Raw genomic sequence first — 26,100 nt, forward strand, 5'->3', positions numbered from 1 at the left:
CCCAGAGCCAGACACAGCAGCCCAGATGTGCCCCCCTGGCCTGGGGTGCCTCTGGCAAGGGAGCAGCAGCAGGCACTGCAGGAGCCTGCAGCCAATTCCTGCAGCACTTGTAGGATGATCCTGCTGCCCAAGGGACGTTCCCATGGTGCCAAGTCAGGAACTGCAATGGGGAGTGGGGCCAGAGAGGAAAGGGCAAACAGGGATGGGCTGTTTGCAGGGGAGGGAACAGGGCTCAGCAAGAGGAAGTAATTTGGATTAGGAAAGAGGAAAGAAAGCAAAGGTGCAGCCAAGGAAATGGTCAGGGCAGTTTGGGGGTGGCTGCCAGGCAGCCCTGGCTCTGAGCAACAGCGTCTGCAGTGGCACAGGAAACTCCCAGCTGATGGGAACAAACTTTCTGGCTGAGTGCAGAGGCCAGGACAAAGCTGAGTGGTTTCCCTGGTGTCCCGCAGGCCTTGCTGGCCCCAGGGGCTGATGGCATTTGTGCTCCCTCAGGTTCATGTCCCCACAGCAACAGCATGGGGGTGCTGGCCCTGCTGTGTGCAATGCAAACAGGGGCTGCTGAGGCAGTGCTGCTGTGTCTGTGCCTGCAAGGATGGGGCACCTGTGTGAGCTGGGGGAGAGGCCAGGGCTGCAGAGGGGGGATGTTGTTGGCAGCTGCATGAGGACGCTCTGGGACGCTGCCCTGGGCTGTGCAGCGCACTGGGCATGGATCAGCCCCTGCTCTGCTGCTCCTTCCCGTCTGGCCCAGGGCCCTTGCAGAGCCCCAGCCATGCTGTTTGCCCCCAGCCTGCCCATGGCCAGCCTGGGGCTGCTGACGGGGGTTTCTGTGCTGAGCATTGGCCTGGCCGTGTTCTTGAGAGAGCCTGGGCAAGGAGCCTGCAGCCCCCAGGGCCTGGCCTGAGGCGTCAGCGCTGCCCCAGCAGTGCCCATGGCCTGTCCCTGCTGCAGCCCCGGCACTGCCACCCCCAGGGCTGTGCCCGGCCCTGAGAGCACTCAGGCCCTGCAGCAACACCAGGGCCACCAGGGCAGCGGGGCAGGGCCACGGCAGCAGCACTGGCAACACCAAGTGCTGCTGCTGCTGCTGCTGGGCACAGCTGCTGGGCCAGCACTGATCTGCCCCAGCTCTGCACACAGACATTGCTGCTGCAGCTCCAGAGAAGGCAACACAAGGGCATCTCTGCAGAAAACTCTGCTGGGACATCCTTTAGTTCCTTTAAAACCACCAAGAGCGCAGCCCCTCATTGACACAGTCTGTGGCCACAGGGAAGGTGGAGAGAAACAAAACGAGAAAAGGCACAAAGATTGACATTTCTTTGTGGAAAATATGAAAAAAGTAAAACAAAGAAGATGAACCTCCAAAATGAAACCAGCAAGTATCAAAGTTGACTTTTATTACAAGTGATTTGCAGAAATTTCCAGCAGTTTAATGTTTCTGAAAGCATCCAGTGATCAGTCTCCACACTGCAGCCTTGAGCTCCTGGTTCCTCAGGCTGTAGATGAGGGGGTTCAGGGCTGGAGGCACCACCGAGTACAGAACTGACAGGGCCAGGTCCAGGGATGGGGAGGACATGGAGGGGGGCTTCAGGTAGGCAAATGCAGCGGTGCTAAGGAACAGAGAGAACACAGCCAGGTGAGGGAGGCAGGTGGAAAAGGCTTTGTGCCGTCCCTGCTCAGAGGGGATCCTTAGCACAGCCCTGAAGATCTGCACATAGGAGAAAACAATGAACGCAAAACAGCCAAAGCATAAACAGGTTATTACTGCAATAAGCCCCATTTCCCTGAGGGAATTTTTGTGTGAGCAGGAGAGCTTGAGGATCTGTGGGATTTCACAGAAGAACTGGCCCAGGGCATTGCCATGGCACAGGGGCAGGGAAAATGTATTGGCTGTGTGCAGCAGAGCAGTGAGAAAGGCACTGGCCCAGGCAGCTGCTGCCATGTGGGCACAAGCTCTGCTGCCCAGGAGGGTCCCGTAGTGCAGGGGTTTGCAGATGGACACGTAGCGGTCGTAGCACATCACGGTCAGGAGGGAAAGCTCTGCTGAAACAAAAAAGACAAAAAAAAAGACCTGTGCAGCACATCCAGTGTAGGAGATGTTGCTGGTGTCCCAGAGGGAATTGTGCATGGCTTTGGGGACAGTGGTGCAGATGGAGCCCAGGTCAGCGAGGGCCAGGTTGAGCAGGAAGAAGAACATGGGCGTGTGCAGGTGGTGGCCGCAGGCTACGGCGCTGATGATGAGGCCGTTGCCCAGGAGGGCAGCCAGGGAGATGCCCAGCAAGAGGCAGAAGTGCAGGAGCTGCAGCTGCCGCGTGTCTGCCAATGCCAGCAGGAGGAAGTGCCTGATGCAGCTGCTGTTGGACATTTGTTCTGTCTTGGCATGGGGATCTGTGAAAAAAGTAATCATGGAATAGTTTGGTTTGGAGAGGACTTGAAATATCCCAGCACAGCCTGGGGACACTTTCCCCCCTTTGCCTGCCCAGGGCTCTGCTGCCTGGAGCTGTCCCTGCCAGCAGCTGCTTCCCTGTGCCCAGGGCTGGGCCCTGCCAGTGCTGCCAGAGCCCAGCCCAGCCCTGGGGGCTCAGCTCTGCCCTGCAGAGCCCTCCCAGCTCAGGCACTGCCCAGGGGCAGCTCTGGCTCTGCAGGCTCTGATGGCAACGTCAGAGCAACCCTGAGGAGGCTGGAAAAGCGACACTGATGCTGAATGTGAGCGGCGCTGTTCTGATTTCTTTCACTGCCTTGTTTAATCAGATCAAAGAGAAACTTTTTTTTTTTTATTTTTCACAGGCTGAACTGAGAGATGAAGATCTATGTGCAATTTCCAACCCAGAGCAGTTGATTAAAAAAGTAGGATATCCACTTTTATACAGCCCATGCCTTGCTGTGCTCCCTGTATCATCTAAATTCTGCAGTTAAATGCCATGCTAGGAGCAGTCCTGAACAATGCAGCATCCTCCCCACACAAGGAGAACACTCCCAAGCCTCACCAGCTGTCTCCTTCCCCCCAGATCTTGTCCCCCAGCGCTGGGAGCAGCTGCCAGGGCTGGCTGAGAGCTGTCCCTGGCAGGCAGCAGAGTCCCTGCCCCAGCACAGCGCCCTGGGCTGCAGGACCCTGCTCTGCAGGACAGCCCTGGGCACCCCTGGCTGCTCTGCACAAGAGACAAGCAGAGAATGTACTCACAGGCTCTGCAGGCATTGGGATGTTCCAGCTGCAGGAGATTGCTCCAGGAGCTGCAGCTGCACTGTCCTGCAGCCAGAGGTTCCTGTGCCAAGGGCTGGCAGTGATTGTGCCCCAGGCACTTCTCAGCCCCTTGCCAGCCCTGACTGATTGAAGCTCTCTGTGCCTCTGTGCTGTGCCCAGGCTGGCTGCAGGCAGTGCCCCAGCCTTGCTGGGCTGGCACAAGAGCTGCTCATCAAGAGAAATGTGCTTTTGAAGCTCTTCTTGGTGAGCAGGAGCTGCCTCTGTGCCAGGAGCCCAGCCCAGCTCAGCAGCACAGACACAGCACAAGGACTTTAATCAGCCTCTGGGGCTTTGTGCTCAGGCCCTGAAAATCAGTCCCTGAGAGGGAGCTGAAGAAACCTCTCCAGAACTCCAAGTCAGAATCCAACTCCAAACTTTCTTGGACTTTTAATGGGTCCCACTGAGGGACACGACTGAGCAAGTGTCCCCAGGCCCCAGGCAGAGCAGAGAACTGCAGGCAGTGATGACAGGTGGGGACAAAGAGAAGCCAAGTCTGGGTGCCCTGGGGCACAGCAGGGTCTGTGCCAGCAAGGGCTGGGAGGAGACACCTTGTCCTGAGGCCCTGGGGCCTCCTGGCACAGCCCCAGCCAGGCTGGGCACTGTCAGCCCCTTGTGCTGCCCTCAGCATCCCCCCCTAGCCCACATCCCAGTGGCCTCAAGGATCTGCTGCAAGGAGTCCCTGGGGAGCCTTGCTCAGCAATGGCCCTGGGGGCTCCTTCATGCTCCCTGCAGGGACTGCAGCTTTTTCAAAGGACTTTGGCTTTGGCTTTTGCCATGGAGTCTCTGAGAGGTTTGTGCAATCATGGCCTCCAATTATCTGCTGTAATTAGTCCCTGGAGATTCTCTGCCGGTTGCAGCATTGATTGGGACTCATTAATACTTCAGGGTACTTAAGTTTTTTAAGCTACTTCCTCTTTCCCTTTTGATACAGACTGTATGAGAAAGATTGTGCATTTACAGGTTCCAATTATCTGCCTAATGAGTCCCTGGAGAGCCGTTATCAGTAACAACATTCAGTGGGCTCATTAATGCTTCAAGGTACTTCAGTTATTTTAAGGTACTTGCTGTTTCCCTTTTGATACAGACTCTGTGAGAGGTTTGTGCAATCATGGCTCCAATTATCTGCTTTAATGAGTCCCTGGAGAGCTCTGTACTCACTGGTGCTCAGTAATGCTTTGAGCTTCTCAAAAATTTTAAGGTAGTTTGGAATTTCCTTTCCACTCTGAGTCTCTGAGATGTTTTTGGTCAATCCTGGCCTCCGATTCTCTCCTCCAAGGAGTCCATGAGGAGCCTGTGTTGGGGATGGACCTCACTGAGACCCATTCATGCTTTGAGACACTTTGGGGTTTTCTTCTGGCTTTGACTCCTGGAAAGGTTTGTGCAATCTCCACTCAGGCCCTGAGGTTCAAGGGCTCAGCTCCAAATGCACCACAGGGCTCACCAGGATGCAGCAAATCCTGACAAACCATGGCTCTGCCTTGATTTCCCTCTGCTCGTATGCAGTTTATCAAGGATGTATCTGGAGTGATTTTTGGTTTGCTAATTTGAGATTTCTCACCAATGCACCTATCAGTGCAGTGGGATCAGTGTTGGCTAATTACCATTGCATTCACTGGAATATATTTACTCATTTCCTGCTGTGAGATAGGATTAGGAGAAAGGCAAAGTAGGCTCAAAATTTTAAAAGGGTACACAGAAAAGTTTATTACTAGTAAAAAGAAGAAAGAGTAATAAGGATCTGAACACTTCTCCTTTCCCTACAACATTTTCTTTCTTACTGACAATGCAAGGAGACAAAACCTGAAAGTTTCAGTCAGTTTACACCATCTAGAACAGTCTTTCTTCAGTTCACTTAGGGAGAGGAGTCTCTCTTTCATGCTATGGAGACTTCTCCATAAGAAAAACATTTGCTCGTGGCTCTCAATTCTCATGAAGAGCAGCTGCCCAGAAAATCTGCAATTGTCAAGTCCCTCCCATTTTTCACAGCTTTTCCCACAGCTGTTTTTATGGGCCATGTCAACTTATGGGGTATGAGTTTAAAGATGAGCTGTTCAAGAGCAAAGATTCTCTTCATCTATTTCTGAAATCATCTTCATCTCTGAGAACAGAGATCTTCTTCTTCTCTCCCTGAGGGCACAGGATCTCACCACTCTTCTCTCTTTCTCTGTTTAAACTTCTCATAGGATCACGGCTACTTCAACATTTGCCTACTTTAGCATGGAGGTTTTTGCTGAACAAGTCATCTCCCCATATTTTCAATTAGTTATAGGGAAAAAGAGAGTCTGATATATTAATTACATCATTCTCCACAGCTTTACAAGAGGATTTCAGCCCCAAGATCAAGGCATCTCCTCATCCCTCCCATCTGGGACTCAACTTCCCCTTCATTGACCTCGGTGTCTTCATGTTGCTCTTCTCTGTGCCTGCAGTTTGTCCTTTTCTCTCACTGGAGGGAGGATGGAAGCACTGAAAGAGTTCATATCTCACCGGGGCCTGCAGATGGTTCCGTGCCCCCGGCCGGGCTCGGTGCTTGCGGCCGGAGCTGTTTTACGATGGAGGTTTCTGCAGCGGCTGCGCTGGGGCTGTGTCAGGATGGGCCGCGCTGGGGCAGGGCCAGGATCTCAGCAGCCAGGCCAGAGCACAGCAGCAGCAGCACGGCCGGGGGCCGATGGCTTCTCCTGCCCCTGCCCGGGGCTTGCGGCTGAAGCCCAAGGGTGGCAGAATCTTGGCCGAGCCGGCCCGGCCCGGGGCTGCTCCTGGGGCCCGGCGGATCCTGGCTGGGCCCGGGCTGGCGGCGGGGCAGGGCTCAGCAGGGCCCAGATGTTCCCAACTGCAGCCATGGCCCGGCCCGGCCTCGGCCCCGCGGCCTCCCCTGCCCTGCCCGGCAGCCGATGGGGCCTGGCGGGGTCCCTGGGAAGGGGCCCGGCCCCACGGCAGGAGCCGCCCAGCCCGGCCTGGCTGAGACGGGGCCGGGTCAGCCTTGTTACCTCTGTGCCAGCCAGAAGGGAAAGAGAACCTCCCAGGCTTTCCCATCTTTAACATGTGTCTTCACAGAGGCGTGTACAGTTTCCTTCATAGTTTAACAGATTGTCAATTCTCAAAGATAATTACTGATTGGTTTTTTTGTCAGACATGGAGGAAACTGCTAGCAGCTTCTCTTAGAACATCACTTTCGTGATGCAAAACCACCACAACTGCACAGAGCACAGAGCTCCTTTGTCCATATATAGTGCTCATGTGCCCGAGGTTTCAAAATACCTCCCTGGGAGATCTCTGGGCCCTCTCCAAGGTGTTTTCAAATGAAAACATTCAGCTCAGAGTCTAAGAAAATCACCAGAGGACAGGGCCAGCCTGGCCTGTCTGTCCTGGCTACTTTTGTCTGAGATCAGTCCTTGGATAAACCGAATTGAGAGGCCAAATTCTAATTTTGGCCATGGTCCCTGGACCTGAAAGCCGGTTCTTTTCCATAGGAAGGAAGGAAGGAACAGAGCCCCAGTGTTTCAGGGGCAGATGAGAAATGGCCACCAGAGGCCAAGGCCAGCCAGAGCAAGCAGGATTTTGTTCTGAGTGATATCCTTGCATATAGGAATTGCTTTAGGGAGAGTTTCAATTTTGGCAATGGGCATCTGAAAAGGGGGGCGGTTCTTTCCCATAGCAAGAAAAGCACGGAGCCCCAGTTTTCCAGGAGCTGATGAGAGGTGGCCCTTGACATTGCAACATCAGCCAGACCTGTCAGGGGACCCCTGGGAGGCCAAGCCAGCCAGGCCTGTTCCATGTTCCCTCAGTTCCATGGGGCCCCACAGTGTCCCAATGGTCCCTTGCTTCCCTGAGGCCCTGAGGTGCCATAATGCCCCCTTGGTGACACCAGGCCCTGAAGGGTCCCAATGGTCTCCATGGTTCCATCAGGCCCCACAGAGCCATAATGGTCTCTGGGTTCCATGAAGCCCCGCTGGGTCACCATGGCCCCTTGGTTCCATGGGCTCCAGTGGTGCCACAAGGATCCCCTTGGTTCCATGAGGTCCCCACAGTGTCCCAGTGATCTCCATGGGAAGGGAAGAACCCAGCCCCAGTGTTGCAGGGGCAGTCACCAGAGGTCAAGGCCACCCAGGCTTGATGGTACTGGCAGATTGTGCCTGGGAGCAACCCTTGGATATACAGAATTTTAGAGGTGGAATCCCAATTTCAGACATGGACACCTGGAGGATAAGGATGGTTGTTTTCCATTGGAAAGAAAGCACGGAACACTGATTACACAGTGACATTTGGGGATCTATGGGGAGTATTGGGGATCGTTTCTGCACCTCGTGACCCAACAGGAGCTTCTCTAATAAACGCTGCCTGAAGCTCCCACTGTGCCCATGACAGGAACCCCTGTGAGTGTCTGGGACATCCCGGCTCTTTGGCAGCCTGGGGACCCCTGGGATGTCACCATGGAATGGCTGTGACTGCCTCTGACCACAGGGCTCTTTACCATCCCAGAAACGCCTGGGAGGTCTCCAAGGAGCCCCTGGTTCTGCCTGTGACATTCCAGCTCTGGAACAGCCTGGAGACTCTTGGAAAGTCCCCATGGAACCCCTCTGAGGGCCTGTGACAGATGTGATCCTTAGCAGGCAACCATCCCCAGCCCCCTGTTGCTATGGTCAGTTTCCATGGCAACCATCACCAGCCCCCTGCTGCTATGCTCAGTCCTTTGGAAGCTCCATGGAGACCCCATGCCAGGGGTGGTTGCCATGGACACCAGCTCAGGCCTGCAGCCAGAGCCCGTTGCCATGGCAACCATTGGCAGCCCCATCCCCAGGCTGATGGGATCCCAGAAGCACAGAATTGGCTGAGCTGGGAGGGACCCATCAGGATCCTCCAGTCCAACTGCTGGCCCTGCACAGGACACCCCAACAATGCCAGCCTGGGCCTGGCAGCGCTGGCCAAACGCTGCTGCAGCTCAGAGAGCCCTGGAGCTGGGACCCTGCCCTGGGGAGCCTGGCCAGGGCCCCAGCAGCCTCTGGCCAAAAACCTTTTCCTGACATCCAAGCTGAGCCTGCCCCGACTCAGCTGCAGCCGCTCCCTCCACTCCTGTCCCTGGGCACCAGAGGGAAGAGGTTCCCACAGCCCCAGCCAGGGACCCGCTCCCAAGGCTGCTGCCATGGCCACCAGGGCTGCCACCAGCTGGGATGCTCGGTTTCCACGGGCCGGGCTTCAGGAATGGGATTCCCCAATTTCCTGCTCCCGCTAAAACCGCGCTGCCCTCGCTGCCCTCCCGCCTCCCATGGAAAGCACAAAAGGCAAAGATCCTGGGCTGGGATAAGAACAATTTATTGGGAACAGCAACGAGATAAGGAACTAATGGAACAGAAACAATATTGATAACAGAAGGGATAAATACAACTGTTTACAGGGAAAATAAAAACACAACTCACTGGGTCTGCCTGGCCATGATTTCTCCTGCCTGGAAAGGACACCCTTCTCCTCAGGGGGAGAGAGAGAGAGTCCCTTTCCTGTCCCTGGCAATGACCTGAGGTGGGACTGAATGTAATGACAGGGCCATGGCCAGACCCTCATGTTCTTCCATTCCACAACATGTCATTGGTAGGGGCAGGAAAAGGGACAGGTGTCTTCCCAGCATGGATCACAGGGAACATGGATCACCAGGACTCTTCCCAATGTGGTTCTCCCATGGGGGATGAAGCTGGAGTGGTGCATGAAGCTGTTCCTGCAATCAAGGCATTTGCAGGCCTTTCCTTACTGGTGACTCCGTTGGTGTCTGGTCAAGTGAGAGCTGCTGGTGAAGCTCTTCCCACGCTGGGGACACTCGTAGGGCCTCTCCCTGGTGTGGATGCATTGGTGCCTTATGACAGCAGAGCTGCAGCTGAAGCCCTTCCCACACTCCCCACACTCATAGGGCCATTCCCCAGTGTGGATCATCTGGTGGCTGATCAGGGTGCTGCTCTGCCTGAAGCTCTTCCCACACTCCAAGCACTTGTGGGGCTTCTCCCCATCATGAAGCTGCTCCTGGGCCACCAGCTCTGGGCTCTGGCTGAAGCTCTGCCCACCTTCCTGGCTCAGGGTGGGTCTTTCCTCCTCAGAGCACCCTGGCTTGGGTTTACAGCGCCCCCTCCTGCAGGATTTCTGTGGATTTTCCTCTCCATTGGACTTCTGCAGTGTGGAGCCAATCAAAACAGCCTCTTCCATGACGTTCTGCCATGGAAATTTTTCCTCCCCGGTCTCCATCCTCAGTTTCTTCCCAGGGGTAGGAAGGCCAAGGAGAGGATGGGATTTGCCTCCGTGCCAGAGGGAAGGGGAAGGAGATCCCCCCAGTGCATCCCCAGCAGGACGGGGTTGGCAGCAGGGTTGTCCTGCAGCTGGGGGCTGTGCTGGGCTGGGAGATGGAGCAGGAGAGAGGGGGAAAGGGGCACTGACTTCCTCCTCACCTCCCTGGGTATCCCGGGGCTCCTTCCTCTTCCTCACAGCCTCCTCCTCCATCCAATCAAGGTTTGGGAATGGGAAATCCTGTTCTGGGAAGAAAACAAAGGGTACGCACATTGTCGTATTTTGTACTGGTTTGAAGGCAAAACAGGGAGAGAGTCTAAGCTAGAATTGCAATTCAATAAGAAAATTTAGATCAAGGCAATGATACAGAAACACTGCCTTAAACTGACAGAGTCAGGATATAACCTGACACCCTGTTGCTGGTCAGGGTGGTGGCAGCAGTCCCATTAAAGGGTGGCTGCAGTCCTGTTGGAGTGATGAACGTGATTCTGTCCAAGCAGTGATCCTGTAGAAGGGTCTGGTCTTCCTCTGGAGGTCCAGTGGTGGTTCTGGAGCTCTTGTCCTCTGGGAATCCAGTAGGCAAGCTGCTCCTGGTTGTTGAGAGCCTCACCTTATATGCAGGTAGGAATGCTTGGATCCTCCCCCTGGGCGGAGCATGCCACAATGGGAGGATGGAATTTTATCAGTCCTGCAGTGACACTCAATGGCCCATTCCCAGAAGATATCTCCCCTGGAGGGTGTTATCAGGGCTGAGTCATGGAAGAGATCAAGAACACTGCCCCACCTGTTTCTAGCAGTTGATGAAGATGGGGATTGCAAACATGCATTTGGTTCCATCTTACATTGCAGCCTGAAACAGTGGGGGAATCCCTGCTCAGGGGGTGAACACCACCTCCCTTACCCAAACTGGCTCAGGTGTAAAACCCCCAGCCTGGGAAGGCCATGCACACAGGGGACAATGTCACACTTGCCCTGCCCCAGGGGAGGTCTCTGTCCCTGTCACTCCCTTGCCCGCCGCCCTCTTCTCATTCTTTCCATCTCTCTCTCTACCTCCCATTTACTGTTCAATAAAATCCACGATGGATTTGATTTCGTTGGCACTTTAATTGGGGAAGAGGCATCTCTGTAACAATTTTCTTAACCAGATGGCAACATTTTTCGGGCATTGTGAGTTTAGGCACTGCTGTCTGACCCCAAGTGCCTTTGACAACAGCACGGTTCCCTACTCTGAGGAGGTTGTGGTTCTCTCTGGAGGAACTCTTGGAAACTTGGAAACAGTCCCTCCTTCCTCCCGGGGAACTTATGGGAGAACTGATGAGGAAAATGGCTGTTGTTGGTGGCCAGTGAAAAAGAAAATATTTTGTTGTCCTTCCTTGAAAAGTTTCTTAAAATCACTGGAGGAGAGTGAGCAAATGATACAGCAAGACTGACAAGGTTCATTTACTCCAGGGTGAGGAACACAAGGCTGCTGAAAGTCCCACAAGAAGCCCAGCTCTAGTAGCTCAATTCCCAAATAACTCCAGCCAGGGGTCTCCAGGAGGATTTTTTTGGAGAGTGTTCGGAGCCGGCAGATCCCGGACTCGAGCCCCGGGTATCTCCGGGCTCCCTAAGAGGAGCTTTTTCGGGGGCAGAGGAGCCGCGATCGCCCCTCGGGAGGGTCCCGGGGGGTCCACGTGGGGATGGCCCGGTACCGACGGGGCGGGACATTGGTTTTGGGGATCCCCGTGAGAGCCGGGGCTGTGGAACGGGGGACCCCCGGGGCGGGGAGAGGGGAAGGGGCGATACCGGAGCTGGGGCACCCCCGGCAGCCCGGAGATGAGGTGGGGACGGGACCCCCTGACCCTGACAGGGGCGCGTCCTGGGGTGACTTCATGATGCTCATGCCCCATCAGTCCGTTTAGCCCAGAAATGAGTTCTGCACCTTTAAAGCTGGTTCTGAGAGCCAAGGGGAGGAGGAAGAAGCTGCAGTTTGTTTTCAGACACTGCACTCACTCCTCCACATTCCGGCTCCTGGATGGACAGAGGGCTGGACAGAGCTCTCCTTTGCTTTTAGTTAGTATTTAGCTCTCTGAGGCAGAGAAGTTCCCTGGACTGTGGTTTTTCTTTTTCTTTGGAGCTGTTTAAACCTGCTCTGGACTGAACACCCAGAACACCACCGGCAGCTCCCGCCTGTGGCCCACCGCGCTGAGCCTGGGCCGTGGCATTTCCAATACAGGAGGGACTGATAAGAGACTGATAAGAGACTGACAAGAGACAGATAAGAGACTGATAAGAGACTGATAAGACACTGAGTGAGCAAAGCCCCAGCCCAAGGAGGGACTTTTGGAGTTTGTCACCTATTTTCCAGCAGCAGGAGGTTTTATTGCTTAATATTGTTCAATTTTTGTGTTGGTGAATGCTTTGCCTGTTAAATAAAGTGTTTTTTTCACTTTTCGCAAGGAAATATTTTCCCGAACTGGCTGAGGGTGGGGCTGCTGAATCTGCATTCTAGAGGAAACCCCTTTCGGGAGTTTTCTCCCAAAATTGCCCTAAAGCAGGACAGGGTGGTGGAAAGAAGGGGGAACCCCAAGTGGCTGGATTGGGGGGAGGCTGGAGAGGGGGACCTTGTGACCCCAAAATCCGCCTGCATCCCTTAGCAGGACCCTGGAGAGGGGGGATCCCCAGGACCCATGGGATCCACAACAGCCAAGAGACAGGGGACTACCAGAACCCCAGAGGGATGAGACTGGAAATGGGACACTCCTGGTGGCACTTTTTTTATACACTCTTGATTTTTGGAGGTTATTATGGACATCAGGTGACTTCTAGAGATGGACTTGGGCAAGAGGAATCCCCAACCGAAGGCATTCACACCTTGTTTCTCCCCAAATCAGTATTTTCCCCAAACCTTCCCACAGTGACATCCCCTCCTGTCCTGCTCTGGGTGAGCTCAGTCCCAAACCTGACCCTGATCCTGGTCTCAATCTCATTCCATGTTCAGACACACTCACAGTTCTGTATTAAATCACATCCTAGTCCCAGACTCATCTAGCCCCAGACCCAATTGCTCTTCCCACAAGTCACTTGTGGGGAAAACGCAAACAAATCCCAAAACTCACAGTAGAAGCAATTTTGTGGCAATTCCAAAATCCATTGGTCCTGCACAGCTCCAGCTCAGCTGCTGGCAGGTTCCAATATAAGAAAAGTGGAAATTCGGCCCAATACATTGCGATACCTCTTTTATGAAAAGATTATAAAAAGGAAGGGAAAGCTCTGTGTAGATGTCACAAAGGTGACAGGGAAAGAGAAGAAAATTATTCTTAGATTTGGCAAAGCCCCCAGCCTGTGAAAGAGAAAAGGGGGGACAGCCACAGAGTGACAGGGACAGAGACCTCCCCTGGGGCAGGGCAAGTGTGACATTGTCCCCTGTGTGTGTGTGGCTTTCCTGGGGTGGGGGTTTCACACCTGAGCCAGTTTGGGTAAGGGGGGTGGTGTTCACCCCCTGAGCAGGGATTCCCCCACTGTTCCAGGCTGCAGTGTAAGATGGAACCAAATGCATGTTTTCAATGCCCATCTTCATCAACTGCTATAAACAGGTGGGGCAGTGTTCTTGATCTCTTCCATGACTCAGCCCTGATAACGCCCTCCAGGGGAGATATCTTCTGGGAATGGGCCATTGAGTGTCACTGCAGGACTGATAAAATTCCATCATCCCATTGTGGGATGCTCCGCCCAGGGGGAGGATCCAAACATTCCTGCCTGGATATAAGCTGAGCCTTGCAACACCAGGAGCAGCTTGCCTACTGGATTCCCAGAGGACAAGAGCTCCAGAACCACCACTGGACCTCCAGAGGAAGACCAGAGCCTTCTACAGGATCACTGCTTTGACGGAATCACGTTCATCACTCCAACAGGACTGCAGCCACCATTTAATGGGACTGCTGCCACCACCCTGACCAGCAACAGGGTGTCAGGTTATATCCTGACTCCGTCAGTTTAAGGACACGCTTCTGTATCATTGCCTTGATCTTCATTTTCTTATTAAATTGCAATTCTGGCTTAGACCCTCCCCAGGTTTGCCTTCAAACCAGAACAAAACTCAATGTACTCATCCCTTGTTTTCCTCCCAAAACAGGATTTCTCATCCCCAAACCTTTACCAGATGGAAGAGGACTCTGAAAGGAAGAGGAAGATGTCCCAGGACACCCAGGCAGATGAGGAGGAAGTCAGTGCCCCTTTCCCCCTCTCTCCTGCTCCATCTCCCAGCCCAGCACAGCCCCCGGCTGCAGGACAACCCTGCTGCCAACCCCATCCTTCCGGGGATGCACTGGGGGGATCTCCTTCCCCTTCCCTCTGGCACGGAGGCAAATCCCATCCTCTCCTTGGCCTTCCTACCCCTGGGAAGAAACTGAGGATGGAGACCGGGGAGGAAAAATTTCCATGGCAGAACGTCATGGAAGAGGCTGTTTTGATTGGCTCCACACTGCAGAAGTCCAATGGAGAGGAAAATCCACAGAAATCCTGCAGGAGGGGGCGCTGTAAACCCAAGCCAGGGTGCTCTGAGGAGGAAAGACCCACCCTGAGCCAGGAAGGTGGACAGAGCTTCAGCCAGAGCTCAGAGCTGGTGGTCCATGAGCAGTTTCATGATGGGAAGAAGCCGCACAAGTGCTTGGAGTGTGGGAAGAGCTTCAGGCAGAGCAGCAGCCTGATCAGCCACCAGATGATCCACACCGGGGAATGGCCCTACGAGTGTGGGGAGTGTGGGAAGGGCTTCAGCTGCAGATCCACCCTTGTCACCCACCTGCGCAGCCGCACTGGGGAGAGGCCCTGCGAGTGTCCCCAGTGTCAGAAGAGGTTTCAGACCAGCTCCAGTGTCCACCTGCATGAGCGAATTCACTCAGAGGAGAGGCCCTTCTACCCAGACTGTGGGAAGGGCTTCAAGCAGAAATCCCACCTCATCAGGCACCAGCGCATCCACACTGGGGAGAGACCCTACGAGTGTCCCAACTGTCAGAAGAGGTTTCATAGAAGCTCCCATCTCCTCCAACACAAGCGGATTCACTCAGAGGAGAGGCCCTTCGTCTGCCCTGACTGCGGGAAGGGCTTCAAGCACAACTCCACCCTCATCACCCACCGGCGCATCCACACTGGGGAGTGGCCCTACGAGTGTCCCCAGTGTGGGAAGAGCATCACCAGCAGCTCTAGCTTGACCAGACACCAACGGAGTCACCAGTAAATGAAGCCCTGCAAATGCCTCGATTGCAGGAACAGCTTCATGCACCACTCCAGCTTCATCCCCCATGGGAGAACACACATTTGGAAGAGTCCTGGTGATCCATGTTCCCCGTGATCCATACTGGGAAGACTCCTGTCCCTTTTCCTGCCCCTGACAATGACATGATGTGAGATGGAAGAACGTGAGGGTCTGGCCATGGCCCTGTCATTACATGCACTCCTACCTCAGTTCATTGCCAGGGACAGGAAAGGGACTCTCTCTCTCTCTCTCCCCCTGAGGAGAAGGGTGTCCTTTCCAGACAGGATGAAATACGTGGCCAGGCAGAGACTGTTGTTGATGTTGTATTTTTCCCTGTAAATAGTTTTACTTATCCTTTCTGTTGACAATATTGTTTTTATTCCTGTTTGTTCCTTATCTGGTTGCTGTTCCCAATAAATTGTTCTTATCCCAGCCTGGGATCTTTGCCTTTTGTGCTTTCCATGGGAGGCGGGAGGGCAGCGAGGGCAGCGCGGTTTTAGCAGGAGCAGGAAATTGGGGAATCCCATTCCTGAAGCCCGGCCTGTGGAAACCGAGCATCCCAGTTGGTGCCAGCCCTGGTGGCCATGGCAGCAGCCTTGGGAGCGGGTCCCTGGCTGGGGCTGTGGGAACCTCTTCCCTCTGGTGCCCAGGGACAGGAGTGGAGGGAGCAGCTGCAGCTGAGTCGGGGCAGGCTCAGGTTGGATGTCAGGAAAAGGTTTTTGGCCAGAGGCTGCTGGGGCCCTGGCCAGGCTCCCCAGGGCAGGGTCCCAGCTCCAGGGCTCTCTGAGCTGCAGCAGCGTTTGGCCAGCGCTGCCAGGCCCAGGCTGGCATTGTTGGGGTGTCCTGTGCAGGGCCAGCAGTTGGACTGGAGGATCCTGATGGGTCCCTCCCAGCTCAGCCAATTCTGTGCTTCTGGGATCCCATCAGCCTGGGGATGGGGCTGCCAATGGTTGCCATGGCAACGGGCTCTGTCTGCAGGCCTGAGCTGGTGTCCATGGCAACCACCCCTGGCATGGGGTCTCCATGGAGCTGTCAAGGGACTGAGCATAGCAACAGGGGGCTGGTGATGGTTGCCATGGAAACTGACGATGGCAACAGGCGGCTGGTGATGGTTGCCATGGAAACTGACCCTAGCAACAGGGGGCTGGTGATGGTTGCCATGGAAACTGGCCAGTGCAACGGGGGCCTGGTGATGGTTGCCTGCTAAGGATCAGATTTGTCACAGGCCCTCAGAGGGGCTCCATGGGGACTTTCCAAGAGTCTCCAGGCTGTTCCAGAGCTGGAATGTCACAGGCAGAGACAGGGGCTCCATGGAGACCTCCCAGGGCTTTCTGGGGTGGTAAAGAGCCCTGTGGTCAGAGGCAGTCACAGCCATCCCAGGGCACCTTGGGCTGCAAAGGCACCCATCTGTCACAGGCACTCACGGGGGCTCCATGGTGACATCCCAGGAGTCCCCAGGCTGCCAAAGAGCTGGGGTGGCCTAGACACTCACAGGGATTCCTGTCATGGGCAGAGTGGGAGCCTCAGCGAAAGATTTATTTCTTTTTTTGGAGAAACTCCTGCTGAGACATGAGGTGGAGAAATGACACCCAGCACCCACCATGGATCTTCAAACCCCTGTAGGGCCCCTAGACTTCTAAAATTCCTTCTAAGAGAGGAGACTGGGAGTGGCTGGATCCAATCCCAGACCCAGACTTTGTCAAATGTGTAAAAGACTGGACAGGTGGAATTCAACTTCAACCAGATGTGTCCCACAGGATTATTGATGGAATAGCAGATAAATTGGTATAAATACGGCTCTGATTGATTCTGATCATGATCGGACAGAAAGATCTTAACCAGAGTTATTTACTCCACAGTACAGGAGCTATAACACATATTAGAATATCGTGCTCTAGGCAGCAATTTTGAAGTTTACAGGGCCTTGCTGGAGTTGTTGGAGCCCATTGCAGGCAGAGCCTCCTGCTCCAGCAGGAACTGCCTTTCCTGCACCATCAGCAGGGCAGGTCCCGCTGCAGGAAAAGCCCCAGGCCAGCCCCAGCACAGGGAAGGCCTCGGGCACAAGGGCAGAGTGCCGTGCTGGGAGCTGTGCCAGGGAGAGCCTGAGGCACCAAAGGCACCTTGGCAGCAGCAGCTGCTTGCAGGCCATGGCCAGAAGCCTCCCTTGGCAGCCCGGCCTGGTGGCCACCACTGCAGAGCTGCTGCCTCAGGGCTCATTCCTGGCTGGGCTCTGAAAAGCCACTTCTGCTCCAGGAGCCTGACTGGGAAGCCATTGGCCCCAGCACCTTGGGGACAAGATATCAATGACAAAACTCTTCATGCCAGCAGAGCCAAGGCAGGGCCAGAGGAAAGGGCAGAGCCAGGCCCAGGGGACAGGGCTGCCATGGTGATGGCTGTGAGGTCACTGCCCCTGCAGCAGCCTGGCTGCCCTCAGCAGACATTCTAGCCAGAAGCGTTGTGAGGGCACCCAGCACATCAGAGAACCCACACTACAGGAATTCTGTCACTGGGGAGGGCAGGGGGTTTCACTAGAACAGGTTGGACAAAGCTCATGCTCTTGGGTCGGGGCATTCCTGGGATGGGGCATCCACTTCTCTGGAAAAACAGTTGCACCTTCATGCCACTTTCATAATTGTAAAATATTTCCTCTTCTAACAAATGTAAATCTGCCCTCATTCAGTTTAGAGATATTGACTGTTTTTCTCTCATGGCAAGATTTGGGAGAAAATCACTTTGATCAGTATTTTTCCATTTTCACAGACCTTGGAGAATACCCAAAAATCTCCCAAGATGGGATTTGGAGGCCTCATCATAAAACCAGCAGGGAGAGGCTGAGGGCTCTGGGGTCAGTGGGGTGGAGACTGAGGACAGAACAGGAATAGCCTGGGAGGGATTGGAGAGTGGTTTCAGAGAGGCTGGAGCTTGTCTTCCTAGTGGGAATGAGCCTGAAGAAGACATAATAGCACCAAGGGCAGCTGGGGAGGCCCAGAGTGGACACCAGGAGAAAGGAATTTCCCTGCCAGGGCAGGGCTGTGGTGCAGCACGTCCCCCAGCAGGAGCCTGGAGCAGCCCAAGGCTTTGTGTGGGCAGGCAGAGGCAGGCAGGAGGCAGAGCTGTCAGCAAAGGAAGGGGCCAGCCAGGTGGGGCAGCCGGGGGATGCCCACAGCCTGCAGGGACAGAGGTGCAGGTTTGCTCAGCACCAGAGACACCTTTGCCTTGCTTGTCCCCACCTGTCATCACTGCCACCAGTGTTCTGCTCCACCTGGAACCTGGGGATGCTTTTTCAGTCCTGTCCTTCAGATGGATCTTTTTTAAAGTATGAGAAACTTCAGTGTTTCACCCTCTTTTTGAATCCCTGAGAAGTTCTTTGAGCACACTCTGAGGGACTGAGTCTGATGCAAAGAGCACCAAAGCCCCAGAGGGTCATTACAGTCCTTGTGCTGTGTCTGTGCTGCTGAGCTGGGCCGGGCTCCTGGCCCAGAGGCAGCTCCTGGCAAGGGCAGCAGAGCTGCAGAGAGACAGCTCTGGCCAGGAGCAGCTCCTGTGCACAGCCCAGCAGGGCTGGGGCACTGCCAGGGCCCCTCAGGGACACCAGCAGGGTACAGACAGAGCTCCCAGGGGCTCAGCACTGGCAGGGGCTGTGGCATGTCCCAGAGGGGGCTGTGTCACAGCAGCTCCTCTGTGGCTGTGTCATGGAGGCACAGAGCAGCTGTGATGTCAGCAAGAGGCTGTGTGACAGCTCAGAGTGGGTTGTGTGAGGTCACAGATTGGGCTATGACATCCCAGAGTTTGTTGTGTGAGGTCACTGAGCAGCTACAGGATCATAAAGGGAACTGTGTGACATCACAGAGCAGGCTGTGACATCATGGCATGGATGTGTGACATCATAGAGATGGCTGTGAGGTCAAAGTGTGTGCTGTGACATTGCAGAGTGTCAGTATGACATCACAGAGAGGGTTTTGTGGCATCACTGAGGAGGTTGTGACATCACAGAGCTGGCTGTGACATCATAGAGGAGGGTGTGAGGCCATAGAGCAGATCCTGCCATCATAGAGAGTGGCTCTGTGACATCAGAGAGTGTGTTGTGACAACACTGGGTGGCTGTGTAACATCATAGAGCTGGCTGTGACATCACAGAACAGACTGACATCACAGGGTGACTTTCTGAGATCACAGAGACTTCTGAGCCATCACATTGCAGCTGCATTACATTCCAGGGTGACATAGAATTGGCTCTGTGACATCACAGGGGCTGTGTGAAATCACAGGGGCTGTGTGAGGTCACTGGGGAGGTCACTCTGCCCCGGCCCCCTCACAGTTCCCCCCAGAGCAGTCCAACCCTGCTCGTGCACAGCGGGGTCCCCTGTCCCCCCGGGTCCCCCTGCCCCTCGCCCCGCAGCCTCCCCCAGAGGATGTTCCACGAGATCGACCCCAGAGTCTGACACGGGGACGGGGGGCCAGGGCCCTGGGGGTGGCACAGGGGGACAGGGACCCCCCGGCAGCGTCCCTGTGTCCCCCAGGGCCAGAGCCTGGGCCAGGGCTCCTTCACCCTGGTACCAACGAGGCCTTGAGAGAGCTGAAAAAATCCCCAGCAAGGGAGCAGCAAAAAACAGATTGAATATTAAGGGACAGCAGCACAAAGTTCCTTGGCAAGAGTCACTCTGCTCCTGACTGGACACTTCAGGCACACCAAGGAAATAAAGCAACAACAAAACCAAACAGAATCCAGGCAATCAAATCAGAAATGAGCCGAGAACTGTCCCTGTGTGTGTGTGTGACACAACTACAGTGAGGGCAAGGATAAAAGGAATATGGTCTAAGAGCTTAACACAGCTAAAACCTAGCAGGACTTAACTGCTACCTTCAACTTCACAATTTAACAAAAGAACAGAGCTTAACAGTAATTAACCTAACTTCTAACCAATGACTTAGCAATTTAACAGAGGAATAACACTTAAAAATATTTAACTCAGCTTATAACTTATATTAAACATAAAACTTAGCAAAAGAAAAACTCATATCAGCATTTAACATCACTTAGACCTTGTGATTTTACCTTACCTACAGGCCTGACTGACTTAGCTATCCAAGGCACTCAAGCCCCTCAGAGAGCAGCATTTCTGCCACATTTCCCCAGCACAGGCACTCCTGTGTGCACACAGACACAAAGAGTCAGTGCAAGGCACCTGGGAGCAATTCCCCTCAGGGCAGGAAATGCTCCCTGTGCATCCTTTGGCATCTCCCCAGAGGGTGAAGGGTTGAGCCTGGAGGAGTGGGGGGATCAGCCCAGGCTCCGTCATTTTTGGGGATCCCTGAGTGCAGCAAACGGGAGAGTTCCCGGCTGGGAGAGGCCCCACTCAGAGGGAGTCGCTGGCCCAGGAGAGCTCCAAGGGCTCCTTTTGGAGCGCTGTTTGCAGGGCCCCAAGAGAGGGGCTTCAGTCCCAGCAATGGTTCATCCTGGCCGCACTTGGCACCAACAGCTTTCTTTGGCAGTGTGAGAACAGGGATGTTGTGCCACTGAGGGAACAAAACCAGTTCCCAGGGCTGCTCCTCCAGAAAGCAGGAGCTGGTTGGGCAGCAGCAGTGCCTGGAGCAGACAGTGTTTGTGATGAGCTGCAGAGGAGCTGAGCCCAGGGGCTGTTGGCCAAGGCCGAGCCCCAAGGAGCATTTCTCAGCTGGCAGGGAGGGCTGAGAAGGGGAGGGGGGAATGCAGCAGCACAGGGCCCATGGAACCAAGGGACCATTGTGACACTGTGGGGCCTCATTGAATTATGGAGAGCACTGTGACATTGCAAGGACTCATGGAATGAAGGGGACCGTACTGGCGCTGTGTGGCTCAATGGAATGTAAGGATCATTGTGTCACTGAGAGGCCCCATCAAATCAAGGGTCTATTGTGACACCATGGGGCCTCATGGAACTGTGGAGACCATTGTGATACTTTGGGAGGTCATGGAATCAAGACGCCATTGTGACACTGTGAGACCTCATGGTCTCACAATTGTGCCAAAGCTCCATTGTGACATTGCAAGGCCTCATGGAACCATGGAGACACCATCAGGAGAATTTACAGTCTTATGGAACCAAGGTGACCATTGTGACACTGTGAGGCCTCATGGAACCAGTGAGACCATTGTGACCCTGGGGGTCCCCACAGAACAAGAGGACCATTGTGATACTGTGGGGCCTTATGAAACCAAAATGCCTTTGTGAAACTGCAGGGGTGCATGGAACCAAAGGTCCATTGTGACATTGCAGGGCCTCCTGTCATCAATGGTCCATTGTGACACTGTGGAGCCAAAGGAGACCATTGTGACACTGCAAATCCCCAGGGTCCAAAGGTCCATTGTGACATTGCAGGGCTCATGGAACAGAGGAGTCCTGTGACATTGTGGGGCCTATGGAGACCATTGTGACACTGCAAGGCCTCATGGAATAAGTGGGATCACTGTGAAACTGCAGGGCCTTATGGAACGTAGGGGCCACTGTGACATTGTGGGACCCCATCAAACCAAGGGTCCATTCTGATACTGCAGGACTTTGCCATTGTGACACTGCTGGACCCCATAGAAACAAGTCACCCTTATGGCACTGTGGGGCCTCACAGATCCAAGGCACCATTGTGACACTGTGGGGCCCACAAAACCAAGGGAGCACAGAACAGGTGTGGCTGCTTTGGCCTCCCATGGGCTGCCTGACTGGTCCAGCTGACCTTGGCATGTTGAGGGTCTCTTCTCATCTGCTGTTGAAGCACTGGGGCTCCGTGCTTTCCTTCCTATGGAAAAGAACTGTCCTTCTAGTCCAGGTGCCCATGGCCAGAATTGAATTCCACCTCCAACATTGCCTTACTGTGAGAGACTGGAGGAGATTGTTGGCTCAAAACATTTCATGTGTGGGGGAGGAAGGGGCAGGTCCAGCCTTGCCCTGCCCTGGAAGCCCAGCCCTGCCCTGCCCTGGAACCCCAATCCCCCCAGAGCCTCTATCCCAGCCCAGCAGTGGCTGCCAGTCCCTGGCACAGCACAGGCAATGCTCCACAGCCACCTCTGCAGCCCCAGCCCAGCTCCTGAGGGACCAAATGAGCCCAAGCCCCACCTGGGGGAAGGGCCCAGGGAGACCAAGGGGTATTGAAGGCTGACCACAAGGCAAGCACACATCTTGATTCTACCTCCTCTTGGAATTTCCATCTGAACTCTGCTGGAATCCAGGGCTTTGTAGCTGTGTGTGTGATTCCCTGTATCTTTCCTATTCCCACTTGTTGTAAAATTTTGAGCAACTTAAAATTGAACAGGCCTAGAATTTGTGAAGTTGAATGGCACAAATTAATGTTATGAGAAGTGTTTTCTGTTGATTGAATGTTGTATTAAACCTTTTGCCAAAGTTTCTCTGATTTTCTAAAGTACCCAGTAAAGGCTGTTTGGTTGTTTTCAACTCCTGAGAATCTCCTGTTGGTATTTCTCCAGTACATACAACTCAGAGTAGACAATTGCAATTATTTTAAATGTCTCCTTGAGAGAATTGTTTGGGGAATGGGGGTCAGGGCTTGTGTGTCCTGCTTGGCCCAGCCCAGGCAGGGCTTTCCCAGCCACATTCCACACTCCATTGCCCAGCTGGAGCCGCTGGTGCCTCTGAGTTGTGCTGCCCCAGCCCCAGGGACGCTCTCCTTGTCTGCCCATTCCCCCACGGTCTCTGGGCAGGGATGGCCTCACTGGGGGCTGCTGACATCGTCAGCAACTTGGAGGCTGCTGCTGAATTTTCCTGCTCCAGAGGCTTGTTCAGCCTTCAGCTCTTCAGTGCAGGAATTCAGTGTCCCAGGGCTCATGAACACTCAGAACACCTTAACAAGCCAAGCCTCTGGGAATAATTTCATTTAATTTTCCAAATCACTTGTTCAGCCTTCAGCTCTTCAGTTCAGGATTTCAGTGGCCCAGGGCTCATTAGCATTCGGAACAGGTCAACAAGCCAAGCCTCTGGGAATCATTTGATTTTAATTTTCAAATCCTTTGTGGTTAAGTAGATCTCAGTAGTGTATTCAAACTGATTACATGATATTTAAAAAGACAGTGAGAAAACATTTTTTAGGTCCTGTTTAGGATTTTTTCCTGTTTATAAATAGGTATGTGCAATCTCCAATTGACACTGAATCCAGGTACCTCCTCATGCAGTTTGAATAGATATGCAAATCAAGACCCTTCATGGCTGACAATCAATCAGACTCTGTCCCTACCCCCACCCCACCATTTCCCCCATCCAAGCCCTGGCACTCAGAGCAGCCTTGTGCAAATCTCAGCTCCCTCCAGCCCAGGCTGCACCTGCAGCTTTCAGCTCCTTGGCTCCAGCTCCCCCCTGCTTTCCTTGGAGAAGGAGCTGCCCGAGACACAGAGGGATGTTCATTTCTTGTCAGCCAACAAAGCCAAGGGAAGGCACAGCTCCATCAAATGCCAAAGTCATTCTTCTCCCTGGCTCTGCCCTGCCCCTGATCCCCACAGCCTGTCCTGTTTCATTCATTCCTCCTTTGCCAGGCACTTTCTGGGACAAGGGAGCTCTGCTCTGGCTATGGAGGGAGGTCCAAGTGCAGCCACTGGCATGGGAACCAAAATTCATCAGGTATGTGTCCTTTGGGGGTCAGGAACTGGTGAGACTCAGAGGCACAGAAAGGTTTCTCTTCATGGCCAGCATAAAAAATGTGAAATGATAAAATGTAATAAACATCAAAACACTTCCCCCAGCTCCTTCTGACATTGCAGCAACATCTGACATGTCCACCATCCACAAGGGATTTCCATACACTAAGGATTTTAGACAAAGATATAAGAAGAGGTGATATAAAAGAAAAAACTACAACTAAGGAAATATTTTAACTTCTGAAAGATTGGGCAATTCCCTGAAGCTCAAAGCATGATGGCCGTCAAGGGAGATGCATTGAAATGACCAGACAACATCTACAGGAGGCAGTCTTGGAGCAATATGAAAGACATAGGTCCAGCTGCTCTAAATGAAGAGATGTCCTAAGACATGGCCATTTAACCAGGAGGGACGGAAACCCCTAAAGGAAGAGGGTCATGAAATATTAGACTGAATGTTGGTGGCAAAGGGAGAGGGGAAAATCAGTATTTCTTCTTCTGCCATCAGTCAAAGAATCCAGTAGATCCAGAAAATTCCTGTTCCTGGTTGGAAAACTTTGCCATTTCTTAAGAATGCTCAATTGACACAGATAAAAAAGATTTGTTTGTATATGATGAAAAAAAAAGGCATTAACACCTGTGCCCCTTTCCAGGCAGACATCAGCTGTGTGCCCATGGAAAGGCAGTGCCACTTTTGCCCTGAGGTGCCCAGCTGGGATTGGATCTCTCCCAGAGCACCTGAGGGAGAGCAGAGCACCTTGCAAGCTGCAGGTCCCTGACAGCCCCACAGGGCTCCTGTCCCATCAACATCTGCTCTGCTCCAGTCTGAAACAGGGCCCAGCATGGTGCTGGGATCATCAGAGAGCTGAGGTGTGTGCTGGAATTCAATGGCCTCCCCATCCCGCAGCAGCCCTGCATTTCCCTGCTGCAGCCTTGGTCTCCAGCCCAGCCATGGAGGCTCTTTGGGCTCTGGAGTGTTGCTGCAGCCCCCAAGGGCAGCTGAGCTCTGCCTTTGGCACAGTCAGGCCTGGGCAGCGCAGGCCATGCTCAGCAATTGCTTGTGTGTGCCTGGCCTTGCTGTCAGCCCTGGCAGCGGCTGCGTGGCCCCTTTGTGGCCCTGTGCTGGCCCAGCCATGGTGGCCCAGCCCCTGTGCTGGCCCAGCCATGGTGGCCCAGCCCCTGTGCAGGCCCAGCCCAGGCCAGGAGCATTGCGGCTGGGAACGGCCCCTGTGCCGTGGTGCCCACAGCAGCCTTGGGGCTCTGTGCCCCATGGCCTCCCTGCTGGGCAGCCTCTGCCAGCTCCTGCAGAGCCCGTGGCACCTGTGGGGCTGCACAGACAGCCCTGCCCCGGGCTCTGCCGGCCTCTGGGCCAGCAGAGAGGCAGCCAGGGCTGGCCATGGCCGGGAACAGGCCCTGAGCCCCGCAGGAGGATGGAGCTGGGCCACAGCCAAACTCAGCCCAGGCCAAAGCTGGGCTCAGCAGCCAGGGCTGCCAACACATGGGCACAGAGGCTGGCGCTGATAAATGTCCTGGGCCCCCTCCCTGCTCTGTCCGTGCCACCAAGGGTGCAGAGCAGCCTCCTCTCTGGGCCACTTGCCTGTTTGCAATGCCTTGCACAGGCGCTGGCCCTGCCCCACAAGGCCTGGCCTGAGTCCTGCCCCTGCACGCTCAGCCAGGCTGAGATGGACACTGATGGTTTCTGGGCCAGGCTCTCGGAGCCCAGCCCAGCTCCCTGCAAGCTCTGCCAGCTACCCTGAGCTCTGGGCAGCACCAAGGGCCTCTCTGAGCCCAGCCCAGCCCAGCCGGCTCTGGCCCCACAGCTCTGCTCAGGCCAGGCTGCTCTGGGCCCTGGCCCCACGGCCTCAGCCCCTGCCAAGGCCACAGCAGCAGCTGCAGCTGCCACAGGACTCAGCCCCAGCCATGGGGGAAGGTGCTTGGCCAAGGCCAAAGGAGGCTCCCTGGCTGCCCTGCTGCCCTCGGCCTGAGGTGCTGAGAGCCCTGCAGCCCCTGCTGCCATCCCATCTGCCCAGGGCAGCACAAGAGCCCCGGCCTTGGGGCCCTCAAGAGCTGCTCCTGCTCCAGGCCCAGGGCCCATGCCAAAGCTGGGACAGCAGCCACAAAGCTGTGCCCATTTCTGTTCATTGCTGCTCTCATGGGCATGGATTCTCAGCCATTTGGAGGTTGCTGATGAATTTAAATACTCCAGAGGCCTCTTCGTTCTTGAGCTCTTATTTCAGGAATTCAGTGAAAATTACTCATAAACATTTGTTAAAAAAACCCAAACAAGAAAAGCCCATGGGAATAATTTTAAGGTTTCAACTCTTCTGTGGGTAATGAGACACTTTTCAGAAGTGTATTTAAAGTGAATCTGCTATATTGAAAAAAAGCAGAAAGAACCATTTTTTCCTGTTTTCTTTTTGTTTTTATTGATTGATTATCAGCAGTGTCCTATTGATATTGACCCCCAGCACCTCCTAATGCAGTCTGAATAGATAAAAGATCAAGAACATTCATGGCTGTAAATTAATCTGATTTTGTCCCCACTCCTTCCCCACCATTTCCCTCATCCAACCCCTGGCACTCCTATGGATCAGGAATGGTATGGCCAGCAGGACCATCACGCTATAATATTTTCTCCTGAGATGCTGGGAAGCTTTAACTTTTCCATGTTTTGCATTGGAATGTGATTTGGAGAATTGTTTAGCCAGCAGGTGAAATTGTTCCTAGTTGATGACCAATCACAGGTCC

The 26,100-nt window shown here is 54.2% G+C and overlaps 2 protein-coding genes across 2 annotated transcripts in view; one reads left to right on the forward strand and one right to left on the reverse strand.

The window, feature by feature from the left end:
• The window catches only part of LOC143692497 (uncharacterized), a 53,179-nt gene extending 38,465 nt beyond the window's left edge, over positions 1-14,714 (forward strand). Inside the window, exons 4-5 of the mRNA XM_077172730.1 lie at positions 14,071-14,322; positions 14,401-14,714. Coding sequence (XP_077028845.1) covers positions 14,071-14,322; positions 14,401-14,714 — 566 coding nt within the window. The remainder of the gene's footprint in view (positions 1-14,070; positions 14,323-14,400) is intronic.
• LOC143692411 (olfactory receptor 14J1-like) lies at positions 1,424-2,401 on the reverse strand. Its single transcript, XM_077172646.1, has one exon. The coding sequence runs from the start codon at positions 2,399-2,401 to the stop codon at positions 1,424-1,426; it is 978 nt and encodes a 325-aa protein (XP_077028761.1).
• Positions 14,715-26,100: the final 11,386 nt, after the last annotated feature.

The sequence above is a fragment of the Agelaius phoeniceus genome (genome assembly GCF_051311805.1).
Source record: "Agelaius phoeniceus isolate bAgePho1 chromosome W unlocalized genomic scaffold, bAgePho1.hap1 SUPER_W_unloc_1, whole genome shotgun sequence".
NCBI lineage: Eukaryota > Metazoa > Chordata > Aves > Passeriformes > Icteridae > Agelaius > Agelaius phoeniceus.

Bases quoted from the DNA above. Each gene is read 5' to 3' on its own strand.
- LOC143692411 (XM_077172646.1), bottom strand. From the start codon at position 2,401: ATGATTACTTTTTTCACAGATCCCCATGCCAAGACAGAACAAATGTCC.